Here is a 10,315-nt window from a genome sequence, read left to right as displayed (position 1 = left end):
ATCTACCCACCAGCAGTTCACCGTTCTGAGCCCTAGTGTCTTTACTTATAAGGATCTAATACCGACTTTACAGGACTGAGTAAGGATTATCTTATAATCCTTACCATACCATACCAATCCATACCATACCTATATTGGTATGGACTGGACAAATGTCATTATTCCTTTCTCTCAGAAAATGAGCCCAAATCTGCCCATTTCATAAACTATTTTGTATTTCACCAAACAGGTAGGTTTTGTCTTCATAAACCACTATTATTTTATTCCCTCCCTTCCCTAAAAAGATTGTGAGTGGGGGAGGATAAGCTCTGCCTCTTTTCACAAGCCAGAACAGGTCTAGTGTCTGTTCAATACTTGACTCCTGGAGACCTCAGGATATCTGGACACAAATGCTTCAAACTGGTCCCAAAGCATCCTTCCTCCCCGGACAGCTGACTTCTAGGGACAGGAGTCTCTGCTCTGGGAACCTGCAAGAAAGTGAACCTAACCCACGTGCAGAAGTCACTGCCATGTCACCTCTTAGCTAACACTCAACAAATTCGTGAGCAAGTTCCCTCTTCTTGGAGCCCTGTGGTTTTGTTCTCATTGTGGTGGTGGAGGTGAGGAGTTGGTTAGGTGGTCCCACCATGCCCCTATTCCTGCTTCCTCAACTTGACGACCCTGTTTTCCACAGCAGGTCATGTGGAGGGACTTTTGCTGCTTCCATGGAGGACCTGAGAGCTAAGTGAGCAGGGGAAATGCCACAGCACCCTCACTCAAAGCCTTGGATAACTAGAAAGGGACTGGCTGGCAACCCCAAGCCATTCATGTAGGACTGGTCAGTTGTAGATTCTGCTTACCAGAATTACCTGGAGAAGAAGGCAAATTACTTCTTACGTACCCAGTAATTAAGAGCAGAAAACGCTCTTTGGAGAATTTCTCCCCTAACATAAATCTATATTCAATTCTGAACTGGATAGACTTTAAGAAAAATGGGTAGTATACACACAGAAGTCTCCGCTTATCTGCCGCCATACCACTCGTTGTTGAATTGCAGACAGGTCAAGGGCTTAGGGGACTTCCCAGCGGATGCCTCAGAACACCAACATGTGCAAGGGCTTCTTTGTTTTCAAAGTTTTGAGGTGAAATGGGTATTTTATGAACATTTAAGGTATGAAGAGCAGGAGTGAAATGGGTAAAAAACACAGAGTAATTCATAAAAACAAAACAGAAATCTTAATCATTAAAACAGTTGCTTTGCTTCTAAGGAACCCTCTCTCTTCTTAACCCAAAGGGCCTCACTGAAGAAAACTCCGAGACGCCTCTAAAGAACTTGTTTACATAGAATCCTTTCCCATGTGCAGCATGGATAAGGACACTGCAAAGGCTCTAAAAGCTTGCACAAAGCTGGCCTTGAAATGATCTCTGTGATTTAAAACCTCTTAAATCATAACTGCTTAGCAAGCATGACTTTTATACGTACAAAAAGTTTTGTTTTTCCGCTGATTCTTTTAAGGAGAAATTCCCTCAGGTACAGTTCATCCTAGTTTCATTCGAGCCCGCGGAGGAGGCTGAGTGTTTCCACCCTGAGCTCTGTGAACCCTCCTTGGCCTTTACAAGCCCACGAACAGGCAGTTCAAGCACCCGATGATCCCCACTGCTGCTCATGAGATGTATAGAGAAAGGGCCTGGGGACAAGGCGCAGGGGTGCCTCCAAGGATGAAGAGGACCCCCAAGGAGTCACACCATCTTCCCTCACCACTGTCTGCCTCTGGGCCATAACTCTGACATAAACACCTCCTGCATCCATTTGGTTTCTGCAATTCAGAACCATAGTGGAGTCTGTTTTTTCTTCATTGTGGTGATGGCATGACCAGAGGCCAGATATTTAACAGTGTTGATAAAGGAGTAATAAAGGAAAAAAAGGAAACAAGAAAAGAGTGTCCTCATTTACACTATTTGATTAATACATACTAAAAGGACTTGGGGAAAACACTGAACATACTGAATCATCCAATCAAAAGAACACAGCTTTATATTATTACAAAAAATAAAAATACCTCACCTTGTTTCGCAGTACAGAGAGAGAACTCATTTTAAGACAGAGGATCACAGAGCTGCACACCCAGCTGGCAAACACTTCGGGTCTGAAGTTCCTTCCCCGACTACATTACAACATCAGCTTGACACATCTGTAAAACATCTTTCCTGCAGAAAGTCGGAGCCTAAAGATCAAACCCAGGGAGGCACCCTCTGCCCAGCCAGCACTCTAACTCATTCCCTCTGAGGACACTTGGGAAAAGCAACGCAGTTGACAGGAGCAGTGCTGCCTCAGCAGGAAAGGGCCCTGGCCTAGCCAAGGGAGGGGGACCAGGAGCCTGACTTCTGAGAAACCATCCAGACCAGCAAGGGAGAAGGGAGGGGAGTTGGGGGAGGCATACGAATCTGATAAAATGGAGAAACGTATGACCGTAGGAATTACCATTTCAACTATAATCAGACTCCAATCTAGCATCACTGAGAGTCCAAGAGCCTGGACTCCGGGAAAGAAGTGCACTTCTTGAGTGCAATTTGAGGTTATCCCATCTTTTTTTACTGGTTCTAGATTCTGTTCTGCTTGGGAAACTGCAACGACTTCTTTAATCAGCCATTGCTTTCCAAAAAAGTACAGCGTGTGTGGCCAGGAAGACAGGACAAGCAGGCCCACCTGGTAAAGGATGGCTCTGAAGTCAGGCCATGCTGACTGCCTCTCTGTGGCCAGGGGACAGCAGAGGGGATCAGGCCATGCAAGTGAGGGCAGGCACCAATCCTGCTCCCTGCCTGAGGGGCAGCCTCAAGGCTGAGGTGCCAAAAGGCCTGGAAGAGCCCAGTCTCTGACAGACGGGTATTGGCAAAGTCCTGGCCAAGCAGCTGGGCTGGAAAAGTCAGGAGGGCTGGGCTCTGGCCACTGCCTCCAACACATAGCTGGCTCACACACATGCATAGGGCAGGTAACTAAGTAACCAACCCCTGGAAAGTGGTTTCATTGTTTTTGTTTTTATTTCTCCCCTTTCAATCTCGACTTCAGCTCTCAAATGTGTTCCTTTATACAGTTCTGTTTCCTATAGTTCTGACAGGGTGGTTCCATCGCAGATGACCAAAGGCTGGGCCCCTCTGGCTATAATGTAGACCTTCCAGTGGGTGGCACCGGCATAGCCTTGAAGGGAAACAGCAACAGGAAAGCACGTGAATGTCAGGGACTGGGCAAGCAAGGCAGGTGGGCCGCAGCCGCCCTCAGGGCACGCCCACAGAGTCAGAGGCAAATCTTGCTCTGAAGGTCTTTTAGCTCTTCCTGGCATAAATACTCCCAGTTATTATCACTCCTCTCTGTAACGTGACATCAAAAGGAGCCACTGTGAACCAGAGCACTTCACCACCACCCCTCATCTGGGTAACTGTGAATCACAATTCCACAGGTTTACAAAGGCAGGATGCTCTAGATAAGGCTGGCATTGGGCATCAATTCTCAGACTGATCTCATCTTTATCAACAAGAAGACAGGATGAGTTCTGAGGGGCAGTGGGACTGCCTATATAATTCTCCTGAAGTTATCTATAATATGGTCTCATTACAGAACATCCAGATTAACTGAAACCAGCATTTCCTAACCGTATTCTGTAAACAGCAGCATCCCATAAGACAGTCCAAGGAAAATGGGTTCCATGGTCAAGTAAGTTTGAGAAACACTAGGTTCCTCCAAGGCTTTTCGGAGCCTTTTATACAAGAATGTGCACTATGTATTGACCAGACAGGCATTTCCCAAAGTCAGCTGACCCAAGGAGCCCTATTTGCCAAGGGCCTTTCCAAGGGGCTCCTGTTCCCACCCCCCGGGGTCATGAACAATCTGAAGAATTGTTTAGGAAACACTGGCCTCTATCATTTGAGTGAGCAGGAAGGTAAACTTAAAAACTCTTAACACTTCAATAATCTCCTGATGGAAAATGTTCTGGGGTATGATGAACCCTACCCATCTTTAAACTGAGACCACTGAACAGCATTTAACCTCTACTTGGTAACTCAAGAAAGGTCACTGCGAGCAGATGCGTGGGCTCACCAGTGTCAGCCTCTGACACCTGACCCCTACAGCATTCTTGAAAATGCCTCCCATCACTGGTTTTCTGGTGATCTGTAACCCTATCCCCTTCCCCTCAACCTTCACAGGACAATGCTTATTTTGTCAAAAAACACAGACTTGCTTGTCACAGGGCCATTCTTAAGGGTCCCTGAGGTGCTGGAGCTGCCCTCTGTCCTACAACCACTGAATTATTCTCCTCCACTGTCAGAGTCTGCTTTCCCGTCCTCATTTTTAACTGTGGTGGCTACAGCCACAGCTTCTGTTTCCGCCTCAGCTTCAGGTGCCCACTGTTCTCCCCACCCCTCCCCACCCCTGTTCTTCTCCCAGATTTGCCCTCTTCCTCTTGTTCTATTCGGTCTCCCACCCCTTCTCCACATTCCTGTCATGTGGCTGGCCTTTCATGCACACTGCCAACCACAGGGCTCCTTTCCTTCTGGTTGGCAAACTGGCCAGTCACGGCACGGCAGGTACCACGCTCTGGATTTTAGGCTATTCTGGACTGTCCCTACCAGGCTTTGATGCTCAAAGCCTCTTTGATCACTGCCAGTCACCCATTTTTTCCTTTTCCCCTCATTCTGTAATTGGCATTCTGGATGCTTGTGGGAGCTGGAAACCTGGAATTTGGATAACTAAAGTGTTTCTGCAGTTGTCTGAACTGTCAGGCGTTTGCAGAACATAAAACAAAAACTTTTTCAAGCACAACTGCACACTCCCAACCCCAAATGCCACAAAGACTTGTGCAGTAGTGATCCCTCATGGAAGGGTCACTCCACTACAGGAACACGGGTTCAGAACAATATCCACTCAAGAATCCTCTTTTTCACAAACGCCAGGCAAGCTATGCTTCATTATCATTAATGCTTCATTTGTGCATTATTTTTATATTTTCATTTCTAAACTGAAATAAAAGTTATGTAACTTGGATTAAAGCTTGGCATGGTTCACAGTCTGCACCATACCTCCAAATGAAGTGAGAAGTTTCTAGGGATTGAGGTCTTCTAAATGGGTAAAACTAAAAGAAATCAATTGGAAAACCCGAGTGGGCTCAGCCAGGGACTCCGGGCTTCCCCTAGGTTTTGGGGGGCAGGAAAAACAAGGACAATGGTGACACTTGCTGATTTATTTGCTTCTGCCACAAAAACTCTACTGTCAAACTGATTGCTACTGACAGCAGTTGACTCCAACTTGTTTCTCTGGAATGGATTTTTAGAATATAAGGCACAAAACAAGTCACAGTTGGGAAATCATGGAGCCAAGGGTGAGTCATGACTGTGCGGCTGTGACCTGACTGTGGGGCCCACGTGGAAGGTTATATTTCCTTGTGTGGCTGGTACTCCCACATACTGTTTGCAATGTTTAATTAGCAAAATGGGCAGAGAAAGGGTTTCCTCGAATCTGGAATGGTACCTCCCGTGACTTCACTCTGTTAAAGGAGAGGCTTAAGACTGAATGATCTGCCTAACTGACGGTGGGGCCTTGGGATGGTCACCTCTCCTCTCTGGGTCCCAATCTCCTCATCTGTAAAATAAGGGATTGCCCTAAATATTTTCCAGAATCCTCCTAACTTGAAATTTCTAAGACCAATGGACACATGTATTCTAAATGCATATATAACAAGACATTTCTCTCTGCTACATTTTCTCATTAGTGTTCCATCTAAGCATGAATATTAACCCTGCTAATAAAACAATGCTAATTTTGACTCTACTTAATTGAACCTTGGTGAAGCCCATATTTAATTCTTAGAATATTTTTTGTGTTAAAAACTAAAAAGATCCTGTGGCAGACCTTGCCCTCCACGGGCCCCACCTACCAATATCCCCCGGCTCCAGAGGCATCGCTACGGACTGGCAGTGTCTTCGGCACTGGAAGGGAGGGATGAGCTGCAGCATGGCCTCACCGCTGCCGATGGTAAACAGGTCATGCATCCTGTGCATCTGGAACAAAAAGCAAGCGGGAAGAAATGGAAGGAAAAGAAAACAAAATAAAATCCAAGGGGCAGTTGGGAGATGAGTACACAAAAGCCCTGACACTTATAGCTCTGAGTTTCCCAGCAGCCTAAGCAAAGAGGAAAATAGAACCAACACCACAATTCACAATTATGTCCAAAAGACAAAAATAAGTATAGCATCTCCCAGTACTGAGATCAGGGTAAAATTTCTTCTATGGGTTCTCCTAAAGAGCCACTGTGTGATTTAGTGGGCAACATCCTCAACAACAGCCCTATCGCAGATATGGCATGAGCTTCATAATTCACAACTATTCCTAGCTACAGCTTCAAAGTAGGCTGAAGGCAAAATATCTAATTGCAATTTTACAAAAGTCTAGCAGAGGCCAACATGTGGTGGTCTAAGTATGCAGTCTTTGGAGGGTCTGATTTGATCCAGACTTTTTAGAGAAATAGCCTGCATAACCTTTGGGCAACGTTCCATGGAATATTATTTCTTACTACCAGGGTTTTGATAAGAACTGAACAGCAGTAAGTTCAAGTTTACACTTTCTGGCAGGACCCAGGTGAGCAGATATGTCATGCTACTGATTAAAACTGACAGTAAGATTGGCCTCTGATTTTGAAAACTAAGGCGATAACCAGGGTATGCACATGCACAGGTACCTAACGCACTTCTGAAGGCATACTACTGCCACCAACAGGCATCCAGTGCAACCTTTGTGCCAGGCAGAGCTGTGAACCCTGGGGTTGGGGCGGGGCAGGAGTAGGGATAAAGGGAAAGACTGGTCTTGCTCAGGTTTCTCTTCCTACCTAGATGCTAAGAGAAGGCCCCAGGGCCTCCCCTCTCCACTTCTCCTCCTAGCTCCTGCCCTTCAGAGAGACCCTTTATATATATGCCCATATAAGGCAGGGGTCAGAAGTCTGGTTTTCTCTTCACCACTCCAGAACCTTGAGTTTTGGCCCCATCCTCTCCTGTCCCCAACCCTGGTTTCTCTGTTGCTCCCACAGGCCTTGGCCATGACTGTTTCCAGAGCAACACCAGAGCCATTTCCATTGCTGCTGTAGTGACAGAAGGAGGACTGGTGTCTCGAGCTGGCCTGCGATGGACTGGTACTAACACTGCTTCTGACGTCTGCAGTCTTGAAAAAATCCTAGAAAACCAAAAACCAGTGGATGTATCTCTCTTTCATACAGGCCTGAGAGGGGGCAGGACTATGTTCCTCCATGCCCAGGATGGGAAGAAACAGACAACAGGATGGAGTGGGCCAGCCCTAGGCAACACTGTGGAGTAGGTGAAGTGGGCCTTGGAGCCCCTCACCTCTTCCTCCAGAGCCTCTTAACAATCGGATCCCCACTTCTTATCTTCTATCCCAAGGCTGCCTCTTGGATTCTGGGCACACAGACATGTGACTGTACAGGGGTCAGGGCCCAGGGACGTGGACAACAGGGTGGAGTAACAAGGCTGTGAAGAAAGGAGAGCTTGGGCCAGGGTGGGGAACAGATGCTCTACGAAACCAGACTCTCAGGATTTTTGCCTATTTGAGCCACTCCCCTTCCCCACACATCCTCGAGAACCACAAGATGATTCTGATTGGTGTCTGAGTAACTTTGTATTTACCCTTTGGCTGTGCTCCTTGATGTCCCTGCTAAGCAGGCTGGTGAAATTAACTTCAGATTCAAGTGGGAAAACCAAGATAAAGATAATGGCCCTCGCCCAGAATTCTATCACAATTATGAAGATGAAATCACACGAGGGCCCTGAGTTTTAGCCAGCGACAGCAGGATAAACTTCTTTAAAATCTGAGGCAAGAGCCCAGCACCTCCACCCTGCTCTGGCAGACAGAAGTTCTTACTTCTAGACAAAATTATTGTTTTTATAGGCTTTGAAATTCCTTTAACACGATTCAGCAAAATTGGAGCCAAATAATAGTATCAGGAGGTTGAAGAGACAACCCAGAATTGGTAGAGATCACAGTTTGGGAAATTTAATTTTTTTACAAAGGAAAATTCATCCTTTTAATTCTTCTAAACCAATCCAGGCTCAAAAACCTTCTTCAGGAATGAGGCTCAACAAAACAGCAATTCAGAGAAAAGTAAACAGATGCAAACACAACAGCTCTGCCCAGTTCGCAGGCCCAAGAGAGGTAAACGCGGGTTCTGGGGATGTGGCCGTGGACCAAGGTCAGAAGTTGGTGGTGGAAGGGTTTCCATCCAAACTGGGCTGCCTGCCTTGGGCACATGTCTATCAACCTTTTTGTCCCAAATCCTCTCCAGGCTCCCAAGTGCTTTTCGCTCTCCCAGTTCTCTACCTGAAGTCTCTCAATTGTTCATTTCTGGGGAAAGCCAATCTGGGAGTAGCGGGAGGAGACAGTCCTTCTATTAACCTGCTGTGCCTTTGGGCAAATCATTTAATCTCTCTGGGGCTCAGGTTCCTTATTTACAAAATGAGTGAACTGGACCATTCATTTACATACTATTCATTTATATTTTGCATGCTTTCTACTTTGAGGTAGGAAAGTCAGATGCACCGCATGCCCACGTTCCTTCAAATTCTAGGATTCCATTTCCTTTAATGTAGAAAAGTAGCTTGCTCCCAGGTGTTAAGTGCAGGAAACAGATTTGCAAGGTAACTAGACTTTCTGGAAGCATGTCTTCATAAAACGGCAGGCCATGCAGGTCTCCTGGCTAGTAACAGGAGGGAGAGTTTAGATTATGTGGGTGTCCCCTCATTTCACCCTCTAAGTTGACATGCAGGGAAGCCCTTGATTATGACATGAGCCCAGGTCCCAAATGAGGTTTCAAAATTCTAGATCCAAGTCCTCTCAAGATTCCCTACCTTACTCCCCACAATAGGTTCCGGCTGAAGAAGAAAGCACTTTTTCAAGGAGGCATCTTTTGGAAATGGCAGGGAGGTGAAAACAGGAAAAAGCTCACGTAAAATGTGGGATCTATTCAGAGGTCTTCTCCTGTAAAAGTAGCAAAGAGAAAAAAGTAATTAAACTGGCAAGGCAGCCTACCTCCATGACTAACGGAGAGCTAGTGAAGGTGGGAAAACTGTGGGCAGGGGTGAAGAGGGAAAAATATCAGGACAGTATCTTATGTATGAGGTCCATGAAGAACAGTCATGACAGATCAATTACTTGTAACATGTACACGCACACACACAAACTCTACCCCCATGATCTGTACACGTGGGTGGAGTGTTTACAAAATCCAGCTAAAACAACCCAGAGGAAGGAAAGAAACAATCCATTTATTCTGTCTTGGAAAAGAGACTGAAATAATAGCAGGCCAGGCGGGAGACGGGAAGAAGGGAGGAGGAGGGGTGAAAACGGTGAATCTTCCTCTGAGGTGGAGTGGTATGCGGCACGAAGCCTGATTAGCTTCTTAAACTGAGTATTCAATCATGCAAGTAAACGGCAAATTTACAAAAAGGCAGAAGTATCAAGAAATTATCCAACAAAAAGTCTGAAAAAGCAACTTTCTCTTTTGGAATGGTTCTAGATGGAAACTGGCTTTCCTTTTCTTTCTAGAGAGCAACCTTCACCCCAAGAAATGGACCATGTCTTCTATAGGACACAGGAAGGAAGAGGGAGATAGATCTGGTTTCAATCCTGCCTGGGTGACCTTAAGCAAGGTACTTAACCTCCCTAATTCCCACTTCTCTGATCTGAAAAATGACAGTGATAATTCCTACTTCCCAGAGCTACGATGAGCATCACCAATGAGCAACAGGCACAAGCACCAAGGCACCAAAAGAAATGAAGTTTCCTTTCTGTTCTTCATGCTCTCTCTCCCGCCCTCAACACTAAAGACCCAATCTGCATAAACACAAATGCTGAATCCATACTTAGAAAGAGATAACGATTCTATTAGGCAGTGTTGGTGTCCGCCCGCGGGGGTGCTCCTTTTGTCACACCGCTTCCACTCACCCCCGTTCTCTCTCATCACTGGTTTTCAACAGCGAGCTCCTGAGAATCACCTGACTGGACAGGTGTACTGTAAAGTGCTCATGCAGCACTGGGCACACGGTAGGGTCTCAGTGGCAGCTCCTACTGTTCTGACGTTTGGTCTGCCCCCTCTCTACACGCAGGCTAACTGCCCCTCTTCACACTCACCATGGGTAATGAAATGGGAACCATCGTTCAGGAAAGCAGCGCCACCACTTGGTGAAAAACCCTTCGGTGAAGCCTTCTGTCGCCTCAGGGTACTGGCAGAGAAAATGCTGAAGCTCCTCAGACAACAGGGGCTGTCCCGTCTTGGCAAGGCAG

General features: G+C 46.3%; 1 protein-coding gene across 6 annotated transcripts in view; it reads right to left on the bottom strand.

Moving 5' to 3' along the window:
* Positions 1 to 1,922: 1,922 nt before the first annotated feature.
* Positions 1,923 to 10,315, bottom strand: part of C13H6orf89 (chromosome 13 C6orf89 homolog) — a 32,357-nt gene continuing 23,964 nt past the window's right edge. For all 6 annotated transcript variants that reach the window (XM_087438528.1, XM_087438526.1, XM_087438529.1 and 3 more), the window contains 4 exons: positions 10,163 to 10,302; positions 8,881 to 9,010; positions 5,907 to 6,030; positions 1,923 to 3,175 (listed from right to left, as the gene is read on the bottom strand). In XM_087438528.1, the coding sequence (XP_087294654.1) occupies positions 3,081 to 3,175; positions 5,907 to 6,030; positions 8,881 to 9,010; positions 10,163 to 10,302 (489 nt within the window). In that variant the 3' untranslated portion in view covers positions 1,923 to 3,080. The remainder of the gene's footprint in view (positions 3,176 to 5,906; positions 6,031 to 8,880; positions 9,011 to 10,162; positions 10,303 to 10,315) is intronic.

Source organism: Ceratotherium simum, chromosome 13 (assembly GCF_057802395.1).
Source record: "Ceratotherium simum simum isolate JZ-2026a chromosome 13, ASM5780239v1, whole genome shotgun sequence".
NCBI lineage: Eukaryota > Metazoa > Chordata > Mammalia > Perissodactyla > Rhinocerotidae > Ceratotherium > Ceratotherium simum.
Note: the sequence above shows the minus strand (reverse complement) of the source record. Positions and strands in the feature narration are given on the sequence as shown.